The sequence below is a fragment of the Gadus morhua genome, chromosome 12 (assembly GCF_902167405.1).
Source record: "Gadus morhua chromosome 12, gadMor3.0, whole genome shotgun sequence".
Lineage (NCBI taxonomy): Eukaryota > Metazoa > Chordata > Actinopteri > Gadiformes > Gadidae > Gadus > Gadus morhua.
This window is the reverse complement of record NC_044059.1, coordinates 4,316,299-4,342,856: the sequence shown is the minus strand read 5'-3', so window position 1 is coordinate 4,342,856 and position 26,558 is coordinate 4,316,299. Positions and strand designations below refer to the sequence as shown.

At 45.2% G+C, this 26,558-nt stretch overlaps 2 protein-coding genes across 10 annotated transcripts; both read right to left on the bottom strand.

Moving 5' to 3' along the window:
- Positions 1-243: 243 nt before the first annotated feature.
- Positions 244-15,927, bottom strand: slain2 (SLAIN motif family, member 2). 8 transcript variants are annotated; one of them, XM_030372368.1, is made up of 11 exons: positions 15,213-15,927; positions 12,494-12,636; positions 12,172-12,210; positions 8,447-8,617; positions 8,051-8,224; positions 7,418-7,801; positions 7,132-7,278; positions 5,307-5,390; positions 3,851-3,889; positions 2,899-3,112; positions 244-2,167 (listed from the first exon to the last, which is right to left on the bottom strand). In XM_030372368.1, exons 1-11 carry the CDS (start codon positions 15,677-15,679, stop codon positions 2,104-2,106), a joined length of 1,926 nt encoding a protein of 641 aa, XP_030228228.1. In that variant the 5' UTR covers positions 15,680-15,927; the 3' UTR covers positions 244-2,103. The 8 variants fall into 8 exon arrangements, with proteins under 8 accessions (XP_030228228.1, XP_030228230.1, XP_030228232.1 ...); XM_030372370.1 differs by lacking the exon at positions 3,851-3,889; XM_030372372.1 differs by lacking the exon at positions 5,307-5,390.
- Positions 15,928-16,128: 201 nt separating this feature from the next.
- anapc4 (anaphase promoting complex subunit 4) lies at positions 16,129-25,062 on the bottom strand. 2 transcript variants are annotated; one of them, XM_030372366.1, is made up of 28 exons: positions 24,894-25,062; positions 24,313-24,437; positions 24,135-24,240; positions 23,685-23,817; positions 23,526-23,600; positions 23,367-23,393; positions 23,211-23,255; positions 22,919-23,003; positions 22,722-22,829; positions 22,178-22,348; positions 21,990-22,054; positions 21,404-21,446; positions 21,197-21,273; positions 20,843-20,943; positions 20,571-20,622; positions 20,435-20,490; positions 19,748-19,794; positions 19,607-19,663; positions 19,409-19,465; positions 19,227-19,320; positions 18,544-18,641; positions 18,295-18,356; positions 18,153-18,191; positions 17,965-18,066; positions 17,614-17,700; positions 17,335-17,505; positions 17,035-17,158; positions 16,129-16,514 (listed from the first exon to the last, which is right to left on the bottom strand). In XM_030372366.1, the coding sequence occupies exons 2-28, from the start codon at positions 24,418-24,420 to the stop codon at positions 16,257-16,259; spliced, it is 2,448 nt and encodes an 815-aa protein (XP_030228226.1). In that variant the 5' UTR covers positions 24,421-24,437; positions 24,894-25,062; the 3' UTR covers positions 16,129-16,256. The 2 variants fall into 2 exon arrangements, with proteins under 2 accessions (XP_030228226.1, XP_030228227.1); XM_030372367.1 differs by having other exon boundaries at positions 24,709-25,061.
- Between the last annotated feature and the right edge of the window lie 1,496 nt (positions 25,063-26,558).

The window sequence follows — 26,558 nt, the reverse complement described above, 5'->3', positions numbered from 1 at the left end:
GTCTTATCTGGAGCATGTGGTCATGGAGGACAGACACAAATTCCGTCACGATAATAGCCCTACTCATACATGTTCTCATACTCATACAGAAATGATACGAACCCTGTGAGCCCTAATACACAATAGAATCCTTCAAAAAAATTGGGTTACTATTCTGTAATGTTATTCGTTTAAACAATGCAACTTTGGACACAGGGTTGCAATCCTGTTCATACTGATCAATTTATTAATGATGCAAAAGAGGAGAAAAGAGGTTTTCAGCTTTATTTGAAATGTGGGTTCACACAGGGAATGTGAATGTCATGTTCATGGATGTAAAAAAAGTTCCATAACAAAAACCATCACACAAAAGGTGTGGTGCCGTCTTTTAGTGACATTCTTTCCCACAGAGGCACCCTCACACTAATAAATAGTCATTTACATATGTCATCAGTTATAAATATGAAGGCGCAGTTTTTAACATACTTTTTTAAAGCAATTATAAATGATTAAGTTACTTAAGAAACCCAAACACAGATGCAAACAAATTAACCAAGCAAATGCAAATCATTGGCAAACTCATAAAATTGGCACAAAATAAGCCGAGCACTTTTAAAATAAAGTATAATGTAAATTATAGGCACTAGTTTGATAATATCCGGCACACCATTTACCAAATAATCATCCCTATTTTTTTAGGCAAGCCTCTGGATTTATAAAGCACAAGAGGCAATGGCCACTTTATTAAAATCTTACATTTAGTTTTTCTGAACACACTGTTCCCTCTGTCACGGCATGAATGATACACACTGCAGGCTAACAACACCACATTATAATTCATTAATTACACATTTACCGAAGTGGTGGAGAGATCAGGTCAGGGTTTCAGACTCGGAGGAAGAAAGTTAGTTGTTTGGGATAGAATTGTGGCGTGAAGTCATCCAAGACTCAGCTGAACAAACATTCCAGGTTCTCTTCAAAATGGACGCACGCTAAGACATGGCTTTGGGGAGTTAGCTTTACGTTGAGGTTTAAAAACATACATTTCTTAATGCTTTAAAGAATCTTAAAACAAATACTGATATGGATGCTTGGACATAAAAACTGCATAAATAATTTGAATAAATAATCTCTAAAAGAAGCATCTGCTTACATTCATGCTGAATTTAAGGAGAAACTCTTAGAACCAGATGCAGAGGTCCTTAATAAGACATGAAGCCCCTCCAGACCTTTTAGATAGGGTGGCTCCCCACCTAAAGACGGTGCTTCATGATTGAAGCACCGTCAGACCTTTCAGAATTGAAGAGTTATCAGCTTTAGGATACTAAAGATTTCCCATCACAAAGACATGAGAGCCATTCAGACCATTTGGATTGAGGAACACGATGAGTGGCGTAGCTGTCAGCTTTAGGTCATGAATGATTTTCCGACTGGTGAGATAAGGTAGCTCAGAGCATGAAGGCATGAGATCCATTGAGACCCTTTGGATTGATGAACTCAAGCATTGAAGCACCTTCAGATATGAAGAGCACACAGCATCAGCAAATGAACACCTGTCAGACAGTTTCCCAGACCTGAAGCACCCTCAGACCTTCAGATATAAGAGGTATGCTCTGAGATTGAAGCACCGCCAAAACACGAGGAACCATGGAGCTCTGAGACATGGAGGAACTTCAGTCCTACACAGACCTCTCCAAACAGAACAGAGTCTAGAGTGAGAGCAAATTCAAAACGTTTAAACCTGAGGGAAAAGGAAGAAGAGGATGGGAGAGATGGAGACAGCTGGACTGGAGTCTGGGAGATGATTGCAGCCACAGAGGAAGGCGTGGGCGCCCTCTTCTGGTGGCAGCGAAGGATTTGTTTTTCTCTGCTTTCTTTGGCATTTCCCTTGCTATGTGATCTGAATGCCAGCTGTCTTTTCAGTACACATAATTGACACTTCGTTTTTTGAGTTGTCGTGATCTATATTTATAGTCTTTCTCTTGTTAACTTTTTAAAAGGAATCTGGGTGAAGTCTTCTCTTCTTCTTCTTCTTGACTCTTAGAGGACTCTGGATAAAGTGCCACGTTGATACGCCTGCCTCGGTCAGGATGGGGGGTGTGCAGCACACTCTGGTGGCAGGCTTCAGTAACAGCCTTCCCTCCAGTTCTCCCCGGAACTACCATAGGAGCGGGGTGCGGGCAGAGACCTGGGAACAATCAACAAAGGGGATCATCCTCTGAGGTGACTTCTGAACTTGTATACAAAATAATAAAGATAAAGATAATACATTCATCCTGGATGGGAAATTCAGGAATATTAAAGAGCCCCTATTTTACCATCCAAGGTGTGAGATCACACGTGGGAGTGTGATCCACTCCCACTCCCACTCAACCCCCAGCCTACCCAGGGGACTATACCAACTGGTGGTTTGATCTTTCCATCACACTCCCACGTGTGACATCATCAATTTTTGAAATGACTCACCATCCTCCCACCTGGTCGGCTAAAATAACCCTTTAAACCAGCGATTCATAACCTGGTGGTCACTGGAATGACAGTTAAAGAGTAGACCTAACGTTTTTCCAACGTCAAATGTGGGTTGTCCTGTACCACTGCTTTAAATGCCCCAAAATACAGTCCAGTCCCACCCACTGTGGGTGTCTTAGGCCCAATCCCATTTTTACCCCTTACCCCTTCCCCTTCCCCCTTGTTTTGAAGGGGGAAGGGGAAAGGGGAAGGCGTAAGGGGTAGAAATGGGATTGGGCCTTAGGCCCAATCCCATTTCTACTTCTTACCCCTTCCCCTTAACCCTTCAAAACAAGGGGGAGGGGTAAGGGGAAGGGGTAAGGGGTAAAAATGGGGTAAAAATGGGATTGGGCCTTAGAGTGAGAGTGAGTGAGAGTGAGTGAGTGAGAGTCAGAGAGAGAGAGAACGCACCTGCGAACGGGTTGTGCCAGCTTGGTTCTGGGCAGGGGGATGCCTCCGCCGCCCCCCGAGGTGGCGCTGGGTCGGGGCAGGCCGCTGCGGGGGGGTGCTAGGGACCGGACCGGGGTGGAGTTCCCGGAGCTGGGGTTGGACGTGGCCTTCACCGGCTGTCTGAGGGCCAGCGGGGAGGGCATGGCCGGGGAGCGGAGCTTACTTGGGGACGGGACTGGAAGGGAGAGCACCAGCAGGTTTAACTAAACACACTTATATATATTAGGTATTTATAGAATACAGATACTGTATTTGTATATAGTCGATATTATATTCAAACACACGTACATGTATAGATATAACTATGTATATGAATAGATATGATATATTATACTACACATACATGTTACCAGTATTAAAAGTATAGACATATATCGATATGACAACCCATGTATAAAGATATATATTATTATATACACTACTGTGTATGTGTAATATAGGCATGTACAGTGTGTATAACTATACATGTACATTATAGATGGACATTAAATATAATATACTACACACATATACAGGTTCCTATACGTTTTTATAGTACAGTATATAGACATCATTATACATGTATATAGATTAACTGGAGAGCATATGTCGATGACTGGTGTCTGTCACCATCAAGTGATAGTGGCGGCGCAGAGGTCTGTGAAACGGGTACACTAATCTATCACTATGCATGTATGGAACATGGCAGGAAGGTGGTCTTTTTATATGAACGGTCATCAAACAAAGAAGATGGAGGAAGATGGGCTAAAACAAGGCCAGCTAGTTCTACGCCCCTTGCCCCGGGATGGTTGTACATGTGTAGGTTAGATGAGGCAGGTCCTAGCACAACATCAACACACAAAACCACAGCATGAAGGCACAATCACAATATTCACAAATACTCAATAGGCTAGAATCCTCAGTGAATACTCACTGAAATCTGCCTCCTCTCCGAAGCAACAGGACAGGGGGACTAAAGGATGGAGACAGGAGCAGAGACGGACCTTAATTTATCTTATGTACACTGCACCACAGCTGGGAGTTAGCTGCCACCTGGAGGTGAAACCCTGTAACAAGGGTACTCTATGTGGAGCACGGATGGGTCCTGTTGCTCACCTATTCATATAAATATTTATTTTTGTCTTCTTTGTGTCTCGTTTTAATTCAATTCTGTTTCGATTGTCTCATGTTTCTCAAATGGCAAAGAGTCAAACAAACGTTATGAGATCAATTCGACTCAATCAAAAAAAAGTTGCACAAGCAAGAATGGCTGATTGATATGCTACGGTAGCGTTTTGTCAAATCTCTGTGCAAAGTACACAGATCAGCCTAGCATGTTTTGAAAAAAGAGACAGCAGAGAGCAGCACACTCAGATATGTGATCTACTGTGGTGTTCCTCTTTAAAGCCACACATGAACGCTTCCTTGAGATCAAATCACGACTTTCATTGGTCTTGGTGTTTAAATGAGCCTTAGCAAGCCCAAACAAAACAACCTGGCCCACATGCGCTTAGAGGCAGGCGGGGAACTAGCAGGCTCTGCATGTACTGTATGTACGCGACAGTACTGGAATACACACATGAGAACACAGGGCCCAACAGGCAGTTCCCCCTGGAAACCATCTGAACCTTCTGACAGCTTGAGAACATTTGCAGGCTCTAACTATGAGATCAATCTGGATAAAGAACAATGTTGCATCCTGAGTTGTCCTATGAAGTACTAACTGAGAGAAAAGTGTAGGATGTCTACTGCAGGTTTGGGAGAAGAGTGTTCTGACTCCCTGCTGAAAGGTACTGGGATCAATCACCCCAATGTAAGCATCTATTCACCATAAGTCCCTTTGGGTAACAGCCGTCTTCATAAATATGGTACACGATGGAGGTATGTTAGCTGTGAGTAGGTAAGCTGTATGATGATGAACCTGCTCAATATCTCCACTGTAGCATTACTTGGCTACCAATTCCACCAGCTTTTTTGTGAGAGTGCCGGGATTCTATATCTCTAGGCCGGGACCCTGCACAGTCCGTGTCAGCATCACTGCCCCAGATCTCACACAATGCCCAAAGAGTCAGGCACAGAGCCATTATTTACATAGAGCCAAGAAAGCCTGAAAGAACCGGGCTCATTAAGTTCTCACTATGTCCTTAAAATAGAAAAAAGACACACTGCACATTCATGTGATTCAGCGTGAAAAATTGCACATTGAGTGGTTTGACCTGACCCCACACAACACACCAGTATGCGGTTTGTGACCTGACCCCACACAACACACCAGTAGGGGGTGTGTTTGGGTAGGACCAGTCACTACGTTACAGGCTTCATGTGTGTTTGTTGGGAACCATCATTACGCATCGCCACGGGGTGTGTTCGTGTCCCCAGAGAGCGGTTACCTCGCAGGGCTGATGGGCTTTGGAGGTGCTGTTTGGTTTTTGGAGTGGCGCGTGACGGGGTTGAGGACCTTGGGGTACCGGCCACTGTAAAAACAGGGTTATTTCAGCAGGGGACTCCGAGGGCTAGCCTCACAGCCGGGCGGGGAGCTAAGGAAAGGCTAGTGAATCAGAGCCACCAGGCATGCACCAGCTGCAGGTGTAGAAAGGGGCCACTAGAGGGCGATGCAGGCAAACATTCCCAGCTGCAGCGGAGGTTTATGGCAGTATTCCAGAAAGGGACTGGGAGCACATGCTTCATAGAGGAGGTGGCAAGGAGGAAGAGGAGGAGCTTTAGCCGTGACATTTCGCCTCATGAGGTCATGCAACAACAACAGAACTGTCTTTGAAACCCCCTACACCCCGTGATGTCTGAATCACCACGGGGATGAAGAGTACTTGAACGTGAGGCACCCTTTTCATTTTTTGAGCTTTTAGCTGCTTGTCAGGGCATTTTTATGAGCAGAGAAAGTCAATAATTTAAGATTGATAAGATTGAACTTGCCGTAACGTGAATCTAAGATCTCACCTTTTAGTATATGCTACACGTGGACCTCCTAAAATGGCGCAATTTGATTGGTTCGCTATCTCGGGATATTGGGCATATCCCATGATTGAGATCTCAAACTCGGGATATTGTTTTCATCGCATGACGGTCGTCTCATCGAGCTAATATAAAAAATAAAATAAAATCCTGGCAAAAAGTGTCATCTTATTTATTTTTGGAGTGTTCACGTGCATATACTAAAACAATTATTCACCTCAGGCTCCGTGAATTGTGGGGAATATTCCCCTCTATTCACTGCGCCTTCGGCGAATAATTGTTAAATATCCTTCCCTTATCGTGGAAGTTGACCTCAACTGACAACTGCCCTTATCAGCCACGCCCACAATCCAGGGAGCCCACTTACACCCTGGATTGGGATGTTAAACTTTGAGTGGGATCCCTTTGTTGTTGTAGCCCTCTAATTTAAGCCTTGCCATGTTAAAGCCACCAGAACATTAAGAGTTCCGGGATTAAAGTGCAGATCTTAAATGGCGACTCTCTGGGATGATCTGGGCTCTTGTTAATCTATCTATTAGAATCCGGTCTGATCTGCAGCCAACAGATTTGCGTCTGAAGTGTTGGTGCTGTTGTAGTGTGCATCGTTAAACCGCTCCCATTAAACCGACAGCGCTGTGATCCACGGCTCCACTATGGACTTGAAAGTGATCCTCAAAAGGAGAAGGGGGAAAATTGTGTAAAAGAAAGAGGTTTAAGAGGTGGAGACCAACTCAAAGAAACATCTCCTGGGATATCAAAGCCATGACACTCCAAAGAGAGGAGTTGTGTGAAGATGCAGCCACAGGCGTTCAACACAAGCCTGAGTGATGCAGAGGAGAACCCAGCTGGTGTTTCTCTTACATGTGCAGCGATAGTGCAGAGACAAGGATCCGTTGCAGAGAATACAAGTCCTCCATTACCCCATGATGAGTAAGCCCTGACACTATGAGATGGCCTACATGTTTAACAATTTGAGCCAATCCAAACCAAAAATGTTTTCTCTGAGTGCATGTAATAGTTATTTAAAATAAATGTATGCTAATATAACATGACTTTGGCTACAGTAACAGCTAACATGACTCAGCATATGTAACATGACTCATAATATCATAACTCAGCTAATATAACATACTTTGGCTATAATAAAATGCCATGGTTATCATAAGAGCTTTATACACTACCAGCTAATATACCACGCCAAATGTCCCACAGACTCTGGTTCTAGCGGGCTACGGCGCTACTCACTAGCAGACTGGTTCTGGTGGCGTGGGGACCCTCCGTTGGGGGTCTGCAGGTTGGACTCCATACTGCGGCTGTTCTTGACGGGCTCCGGACCTGGGCCGGCTGGTACCGAGGAGCGGCTCAGGTTGGGGAGGCTCCGTCTCAGCTTCTCTACAACACCAGAACCAGAGGGGAGAGCATGAGGGTGCTGCCCAGTCTGACCGTTCTGTTACTGGCCAGGAACAACCACGGTCAGTCCCTCTCTCTTTCAAAACCCATGTCTCTCTCTCTCTCTCTCTCTCCCCCTTACCCTCGTTCTTCACCACGTTGGTCTGCAGCTCGCCCCCGTGGCTCTGCAGCGAGTGGCGGGGCTGCTGCAGCCGGCTGATGATGGGCTGGGGGGAGCCGCGCCCGTGGCTCAGGGGCTGCGGCGAGCTGCGGGAGTGGCCGTAGTCGATGGAGCGCGCCGGGGAGCGGGAGCGCGGCGAGTTGCGGGGCGAGGCGCACGGCGAGTGGCGGGGCGAGGGGCTGAAGCGGTTGGGGAGGGGGTGGAAGGCGGGCGGGAGGATCTCGTCCTCGTCGTCCAGACTGTGGGCGTCCAGCTCCTGGTCGCTGAAGGTGCTGCGCCGCAGCGAGTGGCAGGAGGAGCCAGAGCTCCGCCTGGAGGCCGTGGCCGCGTAGTCCTGCCTTAGACCTACACACAAACAAAGCTCTGTAGATTAACACACACAGAATAATATATACTGTATATATTAACTAACACACACACACACACACGGCATAATATAGATTAACACACACACACAGTTTGTTATAGTCCTGTTTGAATTCCACCAGGATGTGAGGGTAATGCCCATGGTCTCTGGGGTATGGGGCTCTATACTACAAGAGGCCGATTGGCTAGGCTCATGTGGGAGGCTACTTTTAGAGGTTATGTACGTACTCTCCTCCTGCATGCGGGCCATGATCTGGACGTCGATGACGTCGTTGAGCTTGTAGGTGTTGGAGGAGCCCACCGAGTCCTCGTCCATCTCAGAGGTGCTGAGCTCGCTGTCCACCGATGACTGGGGGCTCACCGCCGGGGGGTTCCTCTCCGCTGCTGTGTTGCGCTGGTAAACTAATCACAAACACGTCCAAACAAATGAGCACAATATTCAACCTTATGGAAATGACTGTTATAATTATACTATGGTTAGCTTTTTATTGATACCAACAACTCTTTTATGTCTATCCAGGTTTCTTTGAGCTCTATAGACGTCCGATGACCTACAGCTATAACACTAACTAGATCACATGACCTACAGCTGTAACAATGCCCATGACACATGACCCTGCTGACCTGTGTTTCCAGGCATCAGCTGCTGCCGCACGATGGGCACTTTGCTGGGCGTGGAGGACGGGGAGTTGAAGGCGCTGCTACAGGCGCTGTTGGCCGTGTTGGTGCTGAACGGGCTGCCATAGCACATCTGCTGGGTGTAGGGGCTGCCGTACAGACTCCTGCTCTTGTGGCCTTAAACCAGAGGACAAACAGCCTTTCAGTGACAGGTAACTCAGGGGCTCGCTAAGCTGGCTCTGTTTTATGACATCTACAAAAAACATTCCAGCTGTTGGTTTCTGTTATCGGGAGTGATTGTTCTCATGAGGGACAACTATTCTGTTACCGGCAAGATGAATGAGTTAATCCATTTTTTTGGTTTGAAGTGAGTGCTTCATTGGTCCATTGTGTCTTAGAATTAAACACATTAAAATGCCACTATGAACCACTGTGAGCAGTTTGTACCATGAGCTATGTTTTTACACCATGCTGTGTGCCGGAAGATACACACAGGCCTTCTAGTCAATCGTCTACATGGCTGCCGAAGGCGGTATGAAGACATCCTTCATTAGGTGCGTAACACACTCAACAATGCACACTGTTTCACTCTACATACTGCTGACCAGAGCGGCACAATGTCTCTCTCTATGCGACTGCAGCCCCAGACGGTCAGAGCCACAGTCAAAGAGTCCCAGTGAGAGCTCTATTGGGTCAGATGACACAGAGGCCGGGGTTCCACCATAAGAACAGTCTGTGAACAATGACCCCACAGCCTGCTGCAGAATGTTGTTGCTCGGCTAAACACAAGTTTCTCTCTCTCTCTCTCACACACACACACACACACACACACACACACACACGGCTGGTTGGAGCATAGTCTTTGTTCACTTGTCCCTCTCTCTCCACTTCACTCTCCCTCTTCCTCTCTTTCTTCCACTCTGCTCTCCTACATTATTTAACACAACATCATCCTGTCTTTAGGTTCCTGCTGCTAAGGAATGTCTACAACGTCACATCATGTAGGATAATAGCGCTAGCTATGTGTCCAGGGCAGCTTACTGCCTATGGAGGTTAACTGCCGACACAGGCTACCTACGTTGGCGCCAGAGGCTATTGCAGCTTAATCAACCATGCAGGGTAACTGTCCATGCAGGCAAACTGTCTACACAGGCTAACTGTTGTTGATGTTGTCCTTGTTTGAACCTGATTTATATTTTCTCTGTGAATTGCGTTCCCTCCTAGGGCAGCTCAGCTCAACCGACTTGCATGTGCTGAGCTGGGTAATCCATCCTGAGGCACATGGGCAAAACACATCTAGGGTTAGGGTCTAGAGTACTTGGGATGTGAGGGTTCTTAGCATGGTAGGGACCTTGGCATGTAAGGGGACTTAGCCTATGTTGATTTTTGGTTTGTAGTCCGAGCCTTTGATGCTCGGTGAGCCTACCCTGGGTAAACAAAAGGTGAGATTTGAGTCACCAGGGCCGTGCTTTATAACGATAAATCAATTGACATGGTACAGCAGGTCCAAAGGCTAAAGTCTCTGCACATTTGGCCAACTGCATCCTCTTTCCTTGCTATTGTATTGGTAGCCATGACACTAAAATAGACAGTTTAGCTTTCCACAAGATGAGGCCAGTTCTTTGGGACATTCCTCAACCAATACAAACTCACCCTCGCTCCATGGCAACGGTAATATCCCCAGAGGGGGAGAGAGTGGGAGAACTGAGGGTGTGGCCTGGAAGAGGTCTCTCACTTGCTCTCTCACACGTGTTCTCTAAACACACAGGAACATGGTATGTATGTGAGGCTAGTGTCTCTTGTCTACATACAGCTGACTGTTTTCCTTCCTCCTGACCAAAGGTAGACAGTTCAACGCGCTTTAGGGATGAACAACTCTCCCACAACTAGACTACACAGTCTAAAACCTTTGTGCTTTCGACCATCCCTTTTATTTCACGCAACCCTTTTTGTTGATCGTGCCCATAAGGGTGGAGGGAGCAGAGCCACTTATCCAAGGGTCATATCCACATCAGGAATGACATCAATGATGATCTCATCTCACAGCCATTGTTCACTAAATCAATCTGACTAGCACGGTGCTTTCAACCTATTATACTAACATAGTGAAGGCTTTAATCCTTTTAGACCTGAATTCATCTTCACCTTTGAGTGGTCGATGACATTGTCGATGTGTTCAGCAAGCAGGTAAAGCAAACACTTGTATAAGTGTAAGGCTAATTAGCCTCCTAATAGTCTAATAAGTTCAGAAAGCTTGTTTACTTCACTGTGGTGAAGCACTTTGAATACCAAGGCAACACTTGTAGCTTATAGCATCAATATCCAAAATTCTAAACAGTATCTAGGCATGACAACATAACAATGACGTAATCCCTATTATCGCCAGGCTACCCTCTCATGAAGAAGCTCAACTTGACTCAACACCACTTCTGGCAGGTCTCCACTGACCAGACTGAATGTCTCCTGCCCAGGTGCTATTCAGAGAAATGGGCAAACATCAGCAAGGCTCTTCTTCTCAGAATGAGCGGTCACATGATTAATGAGCACAAGGTCTCACATGTGTAAAAATGGAACTGACCTCTGGTGTGTGGCGGGGGATCAGGGGGCTGTTGAGCCTGGCTGACTATTCTGGGATGGTTATAAGTGTGTGCTTATGTGTGCCCCAATAAGAGGGACAAGCCAAGAGACAGAGGACACTACGGGAAGGCAGGAGACCATGGATGAAGGACTTCTATGAATATGCAGAAGACGAGGGATGGTTGGGGATGGAACAAGGAGGATTCAGGGATAGGTAGAATAAGTTTCCAGGTATTTTAGACCTAATAAGATATCGGCCTTACGGTGTGCCTTGTGTGGTAAATTGTCTACTTTGTTCAGTCTGCCCGACTAATTTGTTGCACAGGTAAATATGTAAAACACATTATGCAAATCTGGAGCCAACAGGGGCTATTCCTGCTGCTTGATCAGCTGAATTAATCCTTACAATCAATCAGACTGTTGTTTGTTTCCACAAAACACCTATTGGTATGACAAGGTGCAATGAAAACGTAACCAAACCTGCAATTGAAAATAAACCTTGCACTTGAATTTGCTCCAATGTCCTGATAACGAATTATTAAGACAACACCCATAATGATTCCACTCATGGATTGCTGCCCAACCTGCCAACCAACAAAGATAACCGGTGTGCGCGAACACACACACACACACACACACACACACACACACACACACACACACACACACACACACACACACACACACACACACACACACACACACACACACACACACACACACACACACACACGCGGTTTGTATGCATATTCCTACAACCACACAGGATGACATGCTTACCTCTCTCACACACACACACACACGTTTCAATGATTGTATTTTGGCGAATAGTAGCTGTTTGTGAGTTACTGAGTCTATTCTGTTGGATTAAATAACAACCATGACCAGGATTATGGATGTATTCTTTTATAATTTAATTAGCTGAAGATTATAAGAGGGAAATGTCAGGCCCTGTTTAATCCTATTGGTTTTGGCTCAAAGTCGGATGTGCTCAAACACATAATTAAAATGGAATTATGTTGTTATTGTCTGTAGATAGGTGGAGAGGACGGGGGGGATGATACCAGATGAGGGAAGAGATGTGTCTACCTGTGTAGGTGTGAGGGGGATGTGGCTGTGGTAATCTAAAGGTGTGGTGGGGATGATGCAGTTACCTGTGTCGATGGAGGATACATGGTAGGAAGCTGAGTTATCTGTGTAGGTGTGGGTGAAGGAGACCATATGGAGGTTAGTTACAAGTTACCTCTGTAGATGTGGTAACCTGCATAGATCTTGGTGAGCACCTATATGTATGGGTGAAGGAGATACAGGCGTAGGTATATGTATGGGTGAAGGAGATGGAGCCGTAGGCACCTATATATATGTATGGGTGAAAGAGATGGAGCCGTAGGTACCTATATATATGTATGGGTGAAGGAGATGGAGCCGTAGGTATCTTTATATATGTATGGGTGAAGGAGATGGGGGTGTAGGTACCTGACATGGTGAGCTCCAGTCTGTGTATGAGGGATCGCTTGGCGGTCTCCATGTCAGGGCTGGGGTGGTCCAGGGCTTGGCGACACCACACCATGGGGCTCAGGGCCTTCTGCAGCGGGCTGTTCAGCTTCGCCTCGTACAGCCTGGAGGGTATAACAAAAAACGACCACAACCACACAATTAAATACGGGCTTAGACATAGACAAATAACACAGTGTTATTAATTATTTTTTCATTTTTACTCGTCAATATGACGTAACTATTTTTGAAGCTCAGCAATCTTGCATTGTGGTGAATAACTCCATGGTTGACCACTAGAATGTGAGGTTTTAGAAACCAACTCTATGACGTTATGGAACAGCAGGAGGACAGGGTATTATTAATAAGATAATAGTTTTTTTAAATTGAGACCTGATGTGTAGGCCTAATTTGGAATATTCCAGTGTATAAGCATAGTTGTAGTGGAACGATACTTTTATTATAATTGAATTTATAAGAGTAACTAAATAATTTAGTACTTTATTAAACCTATTCTGCTGATATGACGCATTTATGGACGTTTTTTTATTTATCAGATCTGAATAGGAAAAGGAAAGAGATGCCAAGAGAGGAGAACAGAAAGCAGGGGATGTGAGAGAGAAGATATAAGTGTCAGAGAGAAGAAGAGGAGTGCTTCTGCCAGGAAAAGAACTGAGTCAGCTTTAGTTCCAGATGAAGGTCCTCATGACTGCAGGTAATACTACTCTAACATGCAGACACAGGCCCATGCTATGAGATGCTCATGGATCAAGTCAAACTATATTCCCATTCAAGTACAACACACAACAAGGTAAAGAGCAGACAATTGTTTATCTTAAGACCTAAACACTATGATAAGCAAAGGAACCACAGTTTCCAGAACTGGATTCAATCATAAGCTAAATAATAGCCTGTTATGGGCACAGTCAGGAACAAAATAATGAGTATTTTTTTCACAGCGAGCTTGTGCACAAATTATAATCTATCCATCCAATACTTTCTTGGATATGTTATTAAATAAACCAACAGATAAAGCACATTTTACATGCCGTTTGTCAAAATTAATAATATCTACTATGTTTGTTGTATCGTATGCATCATGTATTATGTACCATTTGTCAGAAGTAATAATATGGTATGAACCATGGTGGGGAGACAGTATGATATCGTGTAGCATGCATCATGTAGTTAATGTACTCTGCAGCAATGTTTTATGTACCAGGTCGTATGTACCATGTAGAAGTGTGTGGAATACATCCAGCATCCCCTAAAGGAGCAGGCAGTGCTGTAATCCAGCTCAAGGCTAATTTGGCGATTACGGGTGTGTGTGACAGAGTTGGCAGAGGTTAGGTACTACCGGATAATCCCTGATAGTGATCTCATCCAGAGGGCGGGCAGAATGGAGCAGGGATTACCAGGACAAAGTGTTCATGGCAGCCAACCCATAGGTAGACATGGATGCGTCCTTTGATACAGAGTCTGTTAATCTGGATTGGTAATTGGCTTGTGCATTCATGTTACACACAAAACAGACCACACCTTGAATAACTTTATTTAAAAGGTCTGCTGAGGTTGTCAGACTTTTGTTTTTGATGATTCTGGGAATACTAGTGCTTCCTGGTTATTTGTTGTGTACTAAGGAGATAGTCTTTTATACAAAAATCATGCCAAAAGCTTTCCGAGTACTTGACCTACAATATGATGTTGCCAGGCTAGGACTCTCTCTGCCTTTTACAGCACCTTAAAAGGAGGTCAGGGTTTGCATGCAGTAGAGGAGAATGCAAAGCCCCTCAGAGAGAGACCCAGGGCCATCTCTGAGGAAGCGTGGTTGTTAATACTACAGATGAGTATTTCAGGAGGCTCATTATCTGACCCTTGACCTCATCCACAGAGCCATCGTATCTGCCTTGCCTGTCATCTCATTTGATCTTTGAACGTTTTGTTCTCTGATGGAGATACAATAAATAAAAAGCAAGAATGAGTTTCCAAAGGGGGGCTCAACTGGCGACTTTAATCATTTTGGGAATAGTGCTATCTGAAGGTTATCAGTTTAGGTGTGGACAGTTGTCCGTAGTGCCAACGGAAATCCAGTGATCATAAACTGGAATGGTAACCATGGCCGAGTTTCTCCCAGCGGGCGTCAGGCAACATCACAACAATTCGGTCCCCAGCCACCGGTGCCATGGCAAGCCAAGCGATTTGCCACATCACGGCATTAAAACGTATCACCGCCCTGCGGGGACTGTGATCTTGCGGTACTGGGGCACAGGTCTCCTACTACAGTACAAATGGGATAGCATTTACGTCTTGCAATAGGCCTAGGCTGCAAAGGTTAACAGATCAGACGTACTGATTAATGTAAAGGTTATAGTGCCAAACACAGCAGTGTCAGTTCCAGGTGAGTGCATGACAATGCACGTCTAGACCTCATCTTACGTCAGCGGAGTGGCAGCGCCCCAACAGTGTGGGGATATCGTAGCCAAAGGGGATAACCAGCCCGTCCGGATCCACAACAAGTGCCGTATTCTGTATCGATGACTCCGCAGTTACTTACGCAAGCTATCGAAGAAGACTCCTATGCAGAACCTGGTGGTCGATGCCCCCCCCAATAGCAGCAGCTGTGTGCGGCAGTTAACTCTGACAGCAGACGCCAAGCACAACACACACGTCACGCTGTTAAACAGAACCCCAAAACACTCACCAGCTGTCTTCCTCCTCGTTCAAACAGTCCATATCTTCAAGATCTAGTATTTCCACTTCGTCTAGAATCGAGTCGTCCGATTCATCCTTAAAGCTGCCGGCGGTATCGGCGTAAAATGAGTTCATACTCGAGATGGAGGTGGCCGCCGTCGCCCCCTCCCCGGCATAAGATCTCCTGAAGCTGATGCCATCGTAAGAGAGTCTAGGGCTCATACAGCGAGAGTTCTCCAAGATCCCACCGTAGCCGCCCGTTCCGCCGAACCCCACCCCAGGGAACCCGGCCAGCCCGGCTGACATGGAGTCGTATCCGGCGCTGTGCGGCCGGTTGCCCCCTGACACCCCTCCGGTTGAAGAAAACAACGTAGACCGGCTCCGAAGCTGCTCATTTTGCTGCTCGAGTTTCTTCACCAAGTCTTGTAGCTTCCGCACCTCCAGGTCCGCGTTGATGTTGGAGTTGATATCCTCCATAGCGGCCGGGGACACCCACGAAACCTGCGGTAGTCTGCCGTTAGTCCGTTCCTGGCCGATAAGACTCCTTGTATATCCTCACTTTAGGTTTTATCTACGTTTCACTCGGGCGATCCGTGTACTAAACAGGCTAAACACCGTCATCTCCCCCGTTCACTCTGATATAGGGGCAGGGTCGAGGCCATTTTCGTGATTCCTGTTACCAACTGTGAAAGACCAACAGGCGGCGGAAAACAGACGTCATGACGTAGTCGGTGACTCGGGGGCGAGCACGTTACCGCCACATACGCGTTCACATTCTGCGAGTGAATTTGTCGATTCGGTGGATTTTCAAAACACCATGTAAAATGTGTTTACATATTTAGAACTTTATGTTAAAGTAACAATTAATGCTTACCCAAAATAAAATCATACTATAAATAGAATATATAGATGACAAGCAAATTGCAAACATTCTTACAATACATTTATTACATAATGGTATTCCCTTTACATTAAACAACATTCTCGGACTGAATGGGAACAAGGAGCATCAAAAAAAAGGCACCTGATTTACAAAATCGAATTCAGATAAATCCTAAACCAGCTCCAGCTCCTCCTGTGACTCCAGGTGTGTCTCCACATCCTCCATTGGCTCTTTGGCCTCTGCTCCACTCTCAGGCCCACTGTCCGGACCTCTCCCATCCCCGTCGTCTTCCCTGTCCCCCTGGCTATTCATGGACGCCTCCAGCACGTCCTGGTCAGCGCTGGCCTTCTGGGAGTCCCCTCCTTCCTCGTCCTCTTCATCCTCAACGTCCATCTCGAACATCCTCACGTGCCTCAGGTTGGCACTCAGCTGGAGGAGGAGAGGAAGAGCTACAGGTCACGGTTCCATTTTAAGTTTCCATCTCAAAGGATTTTAGCTACACCAACGGCAACATCTGACATGAACATTTGCCAGGACTCAGCTTTTCCCAACCGTTGACCCAGAACCCCTTCTTCACCTGGTCTACTTCCTTTATTTGCCGTCAATACTTCTACAACAAATACTCCTACTTTCTTTTTAAAACGGCAAACCAGACATTTTGAACTGAACCTGATGCTAGAGAAAGATGTGAGATACTGTAGGAGTCCTTTACTATTTACTTCTTAGTCATGTATATCACCTGTATCCAAAGCAACTTACAGGGAACTTTTAGATGCATGTCATTAAGGAGCAAACAGGAGCAAGGCCTCATGCTCAAGGATGCCTACAGGTATGTAAGTTGCAGACATTGGGGACCAAGAACCTTTCGTCTAGGAGTCAAACACCCTAGCCTACTAGACTAACAAGCCCCGTTTAAATTGAGGGACGAGGGTGTTTTCTTCAAACTTACCACACAGGCCACCTTGCGGATCCCGTTGACGGCCACAAACTGGGCCTTCATGTTCTCCAGGATCCTCCACTGGTTCTCCAGAACCAGAGCCTGGCTTGGAACAGATCCGCTCTGCTGGTCCAGCCTGGCGGTACAGGAAACATGGTTACATGTTACATGTCACCATGGTTCAGTCCAGTCTCCATGGTTACGCCCAAACTCCATGGCTACGCCCTGTCCATTGTTAAAAACTTTAGCTGTGCTATGATTGATCCCACAATGCCAACATTTGCTCTTACATGCACACCCACACACACACACCTGAGAGCAGGGTCCCAGTTGAACTCGTTCTGACAGCTGTGGGCAGAGCCAAGAGGAAGTTGAGCCAAGACACGCCCCCTGTCTTCCTCCCCCTCTGGTGCACACAGGACCACGGTCAGCATCTCGTCGTCATAGAAACGGGCATCCAGGCAGCTGTACACACAGTCAGGCCTGAAGAGGGCGAAGCTTGTATTTAGAGTTGAGAGAGAGAGAAAGTGTTTCCTTGTGAATCTGTGTTTATAGACGTATGCTTGATGAAGGAGAGAGGGGCGAACTAACTGGGCGTCGGCTGGTCCTCCGTTGTGTTGAAGGCCCGCACTGAGGATGTTACTGAGGTCCACAGACACCACGCTGTTGGCCACGGGTCTTTTGGGGGTGACGTATATAGAGACAGACCGTTACACAGATACAGACTGACAGTTATATACGCAGATAACGACTGACAGATACAGAGGGACTAAGAACGATAAATAGAAAAGCTAAACCAATTTATGTTCAGATACAGAGATAGTTATACAAACAAACGGAAAGAAAGAAACAGACATACAGAGAAACAAACTGATTCTCTGTGAGAGGCCGAAAGATAGAATGGGAGACATGCCGTCCACACAGACAGCATCTGCATGCTACCTGTAGGGGTCTGTAGCCCTCCTCAGCATGTAGAGCTTAGAGGGGGAACCCTCCGGCATGGTGAACACCACGTAGTGCATGTTGGCCTTCTTGTCGTTCCACCTGTTGACAAACAAACGTTAGCGCACGCCTCCCAACAAAATTGTCCATAGTGAGATCACATGACATGGCGAGGTGCTGCTACGTACTGTGATGGAAGTTCAAAGAGTCGAGGAGTGTTCTCAGAGCTGCAGAGAGGCAAAAAGTAACAATCATTCGTTCAGATAATGTAAACAATAGCACATGTCGTACCGACATCTTTTTATAAAAATGATGAAAGTAAGTCCACACCTCTCTGGAACTGTGTAGAGGGGCATGAAGATGGCCTGTTTCACCGATTTCCCAATGACTTCCTGCGACAAATACAGACTGTTAACGTGGAATATAGACAACGGTTTATATATAACCTTATAGGACATTGTTGTAACCGACTGACTGTATTAGCCAATCTGTACTGGTGCCATACATAATGGCATCATTCTTTATTCATACAGCAAATAGGAAATGCCCTTTTAAAACACAGGGGCTTTTAGATCTTACCGCTGGGTTCTGCAGGCAGCCTTCGATCACCCCCTCCATCATCCTCTTGACGAAGTGGAGAGACTTGTTGGGGTAGGAGGGGAACAGCAGGGGACTCTCTGCACACACACACACACACACACACACACACACACACACACACACACACACACACACACACACACACACACACACACACACACACACACACACACACACACACACACACACACACACACACACTTTGAGCGGGGGGGGTACACACCAAGACCAAAGATACCTCTTTTCCACCAACATGGAACGGGTCCCGTTCCGGTTCACGCAAACAATTCTGAACCATTTGGAGCATCATTTACCGTATCCTCAATAATTTAATTGGAATTATAACCCGAAAAGTTAGCTCCCGACTGGAACCAAAAAATAGAAGGTTTTCTCAGACCTGAAATGCAAGGCATATCACAATAGAGGATGGAAAAAAGAGTGTGCTATAACTGTTAACTTCAGGTGTGCACTGACACATCCTTGATTACAATGGTCCTGCTCAAGACTGGTGGAACCAGATGGCTGAATTTTCTGGATAGCATCAAGGTTCCAAGAATCCAGAACAGAACCGGTTCAAGAAACAGAGCTGATTTGGTGGAAAAGGGCTAAGAGAGGTGCATGTTTTATGAATCATGTTTTATGAACCTCATCTCCCAGGCTACCTTTCAGGTGGCTGCTCTCCTGTAGGAACTTGAGCCACTGGTTTCCTTTGGTGTTGGGCGGAGACACTAGGTCATCGTCTTCGTCTTTAAGATACTGTACGAGACAAACCTTATAGTAAGACACTGGACCTAGTAGCTCCAACACCATGAGCGCCCCAAAGAAAAGCCAAGAGGATCCTTACCTGGCCCACTCGCTCCACGTTAAAGTACTTCCCTTTGCGGTCGAAAAGCTCTTCATTCTGTCAAATAACGCAATACTTCATAATCAGTACTAATTTGTAAACAGTTACAAATAGATGATGTCACTGATTCCAGGGATATCCCATCACAATTTCAAGAAAACAATGTCACATATCACAGGGCCATGTGGTTACTCTCACCTCGCTGAAATGCTCAGAGAGGAAGTCGGCCACGAACGAGATGTCCTTCTGTGTCATCTAAGAGAGTTCAAATGTACAACAAGGCATAAGAGATCTGGTTCTGTGTTCAATGTTGTAGACGGGGAGCAGATCGGTTCTCACCTTGTTGAGCTCCGGGGGAACGTGCTCCTCACACATCCTCAGCATCGCTGCAGGGAAATAAGGACAACGCAACCACACGCCTGTGAGTGCACACCCCGCCTCAAAGCCATTGAAGAGATGCAACGTGCACGGATTCAAATCGAGCGGAGTTATATGCAAAATATTTTTATGCTTCGTTCTGTGCAATGAAGAATATCCTGGATGATTCTCTCTACTATCCCGTCTACCTTTAATGTGGAAGATGAATGTGATTTAGACATGCCATTTGGACACACTCAACCCCATTATCATAGATAACAATAAAACCATTTAGACCAGGGGTGCCCAACCAGTCGATCGCGGTTTACCAGTAGACCGCCGATAGATCCCAAGTCGGCCGCGAGGGGTGAAGAAAAAAAAAAACTTGCGCGGGACATATACGCGCGGTAGCGCATGCGCCGTCATCAGTAGTTGAAAGCCGTCAGTAGTTACGCACTCCTAAACGTTGGCATGGCTGAGGGGAAACGAGTTAAGACCTACCATTTTCACCCTGAGTGGGAGGAAGATAATATTGATTATTGTTGAGAAGACGCCGTGTGCAGACGGAATGAAACCCCCAGGTTTGACTGGTAGATCTCGGGAGGTTGGCTACTTGAAAAGTAGATCTTGGGTCGAAAAAGGTTGGGCACCCCTGATTTAGACTCTTACCCACATACAGCCAGCGAAAGAAGGCCTTGAAGTTCTTCATACTTTTGTCAATCACTCTGTGTGGAGAAACAAACTTGGTTACAACAGAATAAATATGTAGATGGACACTCTAAATGGAGAAATCAATGCAACTCACTGGAGCAGTTCATTAGCTTTCAGAGAGAAGGAGCCCACAGCAGTGATGGCATCTAAAAACAGGAAGAAGGAAAACCCATTCAGATCAATGTGACATTAAGATATCTAATGATTTTATTAATGGTTTTGCTTCTACTCAAGTTCTTTATGGTTGTTCTTGCCGTGATAAGATTGCTAGCGGATGTGCGAAAGCCAAGTATACAGTACTGTAGTATTTGTTTCTAGTAGTGATTCTACTTGTTGTTATGGTTCTAGTGGTGATGTGTTTGGTACCTTCTATAGCAGCTGCATTAAGACCCAGGGGCTCAAACTTGTGTTTCCACAGACACATCCCTCTGACCTCACTGAGGTGGTACAGCAGAGCCTCAGAACCACTAGAGATGGAGAGTAAATAATTCATCCAAGCGCAATGTTTACCAGTTAATTGTATTTGTACAGCCCCTTAAATCACAGCTAGTCTCACAGGGCTTCACTGGCCACATTATACTACAAACCACTAACCCGTGGCCTCTAAGGAGAAGGAAAGATCCCCTCAAACCCCTTTCTTGAGAAAGATGATAAGGAAGGCAATAGGTGTACAATGGACAATCATAAGGTAGATGAACTGCTGTAGTGAGAGACAATTACCTCTGCAGGTGGCTGATGACCAGCTTCTGTATGCTGCTATAGGACGACTCTATGGACTGGCCAAGCTTCTTCAGACCCTAGTTTGACAATCACCAGACCAGGTAATAGATATTATCTACTGATATAAAGTACTGTACTGGGCTGGATTTATAAACATTATGTATATGGTGTGCATTGTACATGCATGCATTCACACCTCTCTCTTACCTTGACTGTGAGCTGGTTCATAAGCAGGGCCTGTAATTCAGGGCTGCACACAAATACAGTTTGAATATGTATATTGAGGCTAAAGACACACAAACGTAACTGGCCGGCTGAAAAGCAGGGCACAAAAGGGGCTAAGTCACACCTACCTCATGGGTCACGCCAGGACCCTAGAAACTGAAATTTTTTGTGGGTTTAAAAAGAGCTAATCTAAAAAAAGATTTGATTTTAATCTAAATCCGGTCAACAGTATTTACCTAGTGAAATTGCATGCAGCAACTTCGATTTTTTAGCGTTTGTACCTCAGTTGTAGCCACGATAATTTTTTTGATCAAAACACATAACAGCAACTGCTGTCCTCTACAGGAAATTATAGGTACTGCATCCTAAAATATTGACAGCTGAGATTGCACATCAAAGCTGTATGAGGGAATCATTAATCAAAAGGTGGTGATGAAAATAATTCAGAGCTAATGACAACATATAATTCAATATAATTCGGAACTCATGAATCAAAGATAACAAGGGATAAAAACTAATCTGAGATAATGAAGAAGTAATGAATGATTACAAAGGTCATGATTCTCACCTGGACTGCCCCCACAGTAACAGCTCTAGGAACTCATCCTGCACCTGTGTGTTGGTGTTCTTCTCCTACAAAGAAGCAACAACACACTCATATGGTTCAGTAAGCAGGTCAACGTAAACGTTTGCTTTCCATCTACACTGCAGTTCATTGAAAATCAAGAAACGTAACGTTAAAGACGTGTTGTCCACCTGAACAAACTTGGTGAGGCGCAGGTCCATCTGCATGAGGATCTCCTCCCAGGCCTCACACATGCAGGTGAGGGAGAGACGCAGGTACTGCAGCAGCGTGGAGATGTGGCTGAACTTCCTGGCCATCCTGGTAACCTCGGGCAGACAGTCCGACAGCAGCCCCGTGTCCAGCTGATCCAAGACATGGTCAATGTGTGCCCAGCCTTATCACTGAGAATTATGACTGATTATCACTGCTATTACGTGCACTAGATTAATCATTCTACATAAATAAATCTACATTAGAGTGATTAAATACCACAATAAAACATTTGCATTATTGTAGTGCATTATAAACAAAGACTACTATAATATCTTGTATGCATTGTATGCTCTGTGTTTATTTTATTTATTTATTTTTTCAGCAATATATTTAACGTCTCTTTTCTGTTCTTCCATAGCCGATACTCTCCTTCCTTTCTACTTGGGGATCAATACATTATTATGTGATGTTATATTATATTATGGGATGTCATTTTAACTGCAGGAGGAGCTTTTACACCACCTGGACATAGCAGATCTCTGGGTTGTTGTCCACGGACCGGACCTCCGTGATGACCGACAGGGACTTGAGGTCTGTGGAAAGACTGAGGCTGCGGCAGCTTCCGGGGACCTGAGCACAGCAGCAGTGTGAGACAGACCCAGAGGCCCACGAGAGGAAATGGGAGTTACCAAATCAGAACGAAGGTAGAGTTCCCTCACCTTGTCGAGCGTTGCGATCCGGTACATTCCGTAAGCATAGAGCTCCACGCAGCCAGAGGCTCCGCCCACCACCAGGATGTTGAGTCTGCAAAGGAGGAGTAGGGGGAAGGGGGGTAGGAAGTTCAACATCAGTCCAACTGAGTAGGTGATATTCAAGTTCAAGCTGTTGGTTTGGTTTGCAGTCCAATTGTTTAGGAGAATGTTATAAGAACACATTAAACTGCCGGTTATGCACTAATACCCTATTAACAACGTTTAATTTGGATTAACCAGAAGTTTTGCCACAACGTACCTGACGTCACCCAGCAGGTTCATGATCTCATCAGATTTCTCCTCGCTAAAATAGATTAATCCAAAATGACATACAGTTATGATGCAGGAATATCTCCCATTTGATTGATTGAAACTGATATAACTTGTGTTGTGAAAGCATTAACCTTTTTCATACCTGAATATATTTGATGTTGTACTGTAACTGGGATGGGGAAGTGGAGCAAAAGTATGTTTTAGTGTATTTGGTATACAAGGTGCTCTTATCTTGGTGGTGAATACTCATACTGACAACAATTAATACAATTTATGTATTTGTAGTTAGATCTCCAATTACCTTTTTGGAAGTGCTGGTAATTTTGGAAGAAAAAGTTTGGATTCATCTTCAGAGTTGTAGAAGGAACTGAGGACACTGGGAGACATGGGCCAGATGTTAGTGTAAATAACAACCTACGTATATATCTATGGTCTATTAATGGAGGCTTGTGGTGTCTACCTGCTCTCCTCGACCACCTCCATCCAGGTCATGCAGGAAACGGCATTCTCAACGGTGAACAGGTGGAGAATCTCTGCCTTCTCCACATCACACAGGACAACCTGCTTGGTGTCCCCCAGGGCAAAGGCCAGGACTGTGGGACAGAGGGGCCATAGTGACAGTGAGGTTACACGGCAGTAGGGCAGGGAGTGAGAACAGGTGGTTTGGTAAGGGCAGATTGGATCTGCCTACTGATCAGGGTTCTAACCAGCTGGTTGTAGAATTGTGTGGTTGATGAGGTGTGGATAAATTGTGTGCCTGCAATGCATGTGTGAACAAATGTGAGGAATTCCTCGATGTGCTTCTGGTTGATCTTATGAACTGCCATTTATGATGAATAAACATAATAAATAGATGGAAATAAATTGCTACATTACTTAGAAATCTTTAAACTGAATCCCAGTTCCTTACTCTTGCCATCGGGCCTCCAGGCCAGAGCAGTGATCTCCTTTCCTGTGTGCTCTGTGGCTGGGAGGCTCCACACTCTGTGGAAGTTGGCCAGCCGATGTAACAAAAGCTAGAGAGAAGACATTTATTAAACTACTAACAACGATGACATTCTTTCTAGAGAACTAGACATAAGACCTACTTCTCCAGATGTGTTGGCGAGGGCGATGAGATCTCTTTTGGGGGACCATGCCATGCAAAGCACGGGGTTGGGGAGCTGCTTTTCCCCAACTTGCCGAAACGCAGGCATCGTTCCGGCTGGGAATTCTAAAGGAAATGTGCATTTTACATGAGACAATCTAACAACCACATATAGCATACAACCGTATATTTTTGCTTCAGCATTGTTTACTATCTTGCCGGTCTATGTGTTATAATCCACGGTAGCCAATCAGTATATTGCTCCATTGAATAGTCGGTAATAAGCGAGCTTATAAGGACCTGACAGTATTTTTGCGTCATGCAGACTACTGTATAATATAGAGCTCTTAATAACACAGGAACTACTTATATTTTACCGCATAGTTGATCAACATACCTTGAATCTGTCAGAAAACCTTGAAACTTAAGCGCGTAAATTCTGAAGCTCTATTAACTTACATAAACGCCATTTAATCAAAAGTTTAGGTTGATAAACCTCAATCTGACAGCCCTGCCTACTTTCATGCTAACGTCCACACACTGCTAACTCAGCTAGAAAACCAGGAGAAATCCGTATCTTACCACGACCAAAATACAACTGAAGACAGAATAGAGGGGATTTGAATGAGCTAAATCTAGCCTGCGAACTAAATACGAAAGATGTTCATCTTGATTGGACACTTTGTTTTCACAATTCCGCGGACAGCGCCATCTTTACCCCTCGACCAATGGCTGCAGAGAAACGGAAAGCAGAACAGACAAACATAACCAGGACGCCAGAGCGTATAAACCACTACGACGGTATTCGACTCATTCCGCTATATTAAATGAGTTACGAAATGCATAATATTCAAGTCCCAGAGGATTAGACAAAAAACAACTATTTATATTATTGTGATACTATATTTATTTATATTGTGATATTAAGTCATAAGGGACACATCACTTATGTCTAAATAATGTTATTGCAACCTACTTGCCATAACAGGATCACTAGAAGTGTACATGAATCTGTGTGAGTGAGTGCATGCACGTGTCTTTAAGCATGCATGTTTGTATGTGTGTGTGTGTGTGTGTGTGTGTGTGTGTGTGTGTGTGTGTGTGTGTGTGTGTGTGTGTGTGTGTGCGTGTGCGTGTGTGTGCGTGCGTGCGTGCATGCGTGTTTGTGCGCGTGTGTGCTTATCTGCACGAGCACATGTCTGTCTGTCTCTACGTGTGTGTCTGTGTATGTCTCTATGTGTGCTGTGTGTGAGTCTCCGGTATTTATCTGTATCAGTAGATAACTGCAGCGCCAGAATAGCAGTGAGAGAGTGATAGGAGGCCATAAATAGACTAAGTGTGGCAGTGAGTCAGCTCATCTGTGCACCTCTCAACCGCTGGCCGGCCACTATAGTTATTAAATTCAAATTGACTGACCATTGCACTTTGTTGTTCTTAGCACTAATGTTGAATTCATAATGTTGAGCTATCTCTGTATCTTGAGTCTTAACAAATATCACATTTCGACATTTAGTGCATTTGGCAGACGCTTTTATCCAAAGCGACTTACAATAAGTCAATTTGTCAGAAATAGGTGAATCAATAAATTGCTGTCGGTACAGTAAGGATGTTAATAGAACCAAGTGCAAGCACTAACAATCGCTAGGTTAACCCATTCCCTGTATGTGATTGCAGTTGATTATGATTCATTCTCAGCCTCACTTGTACGTCACTGGATTAATGCGTCTGCTTCATGTGAATGTAAATACCACAACAACTGACATTTAATAACATACTGTAACAGCCATAACACAATGTGATGCAATTTAAATAGAGTCTTCTAAACCCTTATCATTGTCGAGAGGATAGGAATCAACCTTTTGAATACTTTAGTGTTAGTACTTGATCCGGATGGTTGCCGTTGGTGTCCGCAGGTTAGCATAGGGTGAATGCCGATAGCAGCTCAGCGCTAACCCTGAGGTCAGGACCTCCTGTCAAAGAGCTAAAGTGAGAACATGCTCCCCGCCAAGTAAAGTCACCTTCCCCACTCGATACCATGATCTGTGTTTGAACAGCCGAAATTCACTCCCCCATTTTTGTTGGCGTGGTTGTGGAGAGGCAGGAACATTGATACATCTAATGTGGCCTTGCCCCTCAGTAAAGGGTTTTTGGAACAATGATCTGTAACTTGTCTTCTATTCTGAAAGGGAAATACCACTCTGCCAACTAATTTGCCTTTTAGGCAACTCTTACGCAACACATCATAGC

What these genes read in the sequence shown, in the direction of transcription:
- slain2 (XM_030372368.1), bottom strand. Translation starts at nt 15,679, where the DNA reads ATGGAGGATATCAACTCCAACATCAACGCGGACCTGGAGGTGCGGAAG. An exon ending in CGGAGAGGAGGCAGATTTCA is followed by an intron (nt 3,113 to 3,850) that starts GTGAGTATTCAC and finishes TCTCCCTTCCAG; the next exon opens with TCCCGTCCCCAAGTAAGCTC. An exon ending in CTGGCACAACCCGTTCGCAG is followed by an intron (nt 2,168 to 2,898) that starts GTGCGTTCTCTC and finishes GATTGTTCCCAG; the next exon opens with GTCTCTGCCCGCACCCCGCT.
- anapc4 (XM_030372366.1), bottom strand. Translation starts at nt 24,420, where the DNA reads ATGCCTGCGTTTCGGCAAGTTGGGGAAAAGCAGCTCCCCAACCCCGTG. An exon ending in TTCCCCCGGAGCTCAACAAG is followed by an intron (nt 19,664 to 19,747) that starts GTGAGAACCGAT and finishes GAACTCTCTTAG; the next exon opens with ATGACACAGAAGGACATCTC. An exon ending in AGGGCTACAGACCCCTACAG is followed by an intron (nt 17,701 to 17,964) that starts GTAGCATGCAGA and finishes CACCCCCAAAAG; the next exon opens with ACCCGTGGCCAACAGCGTGG.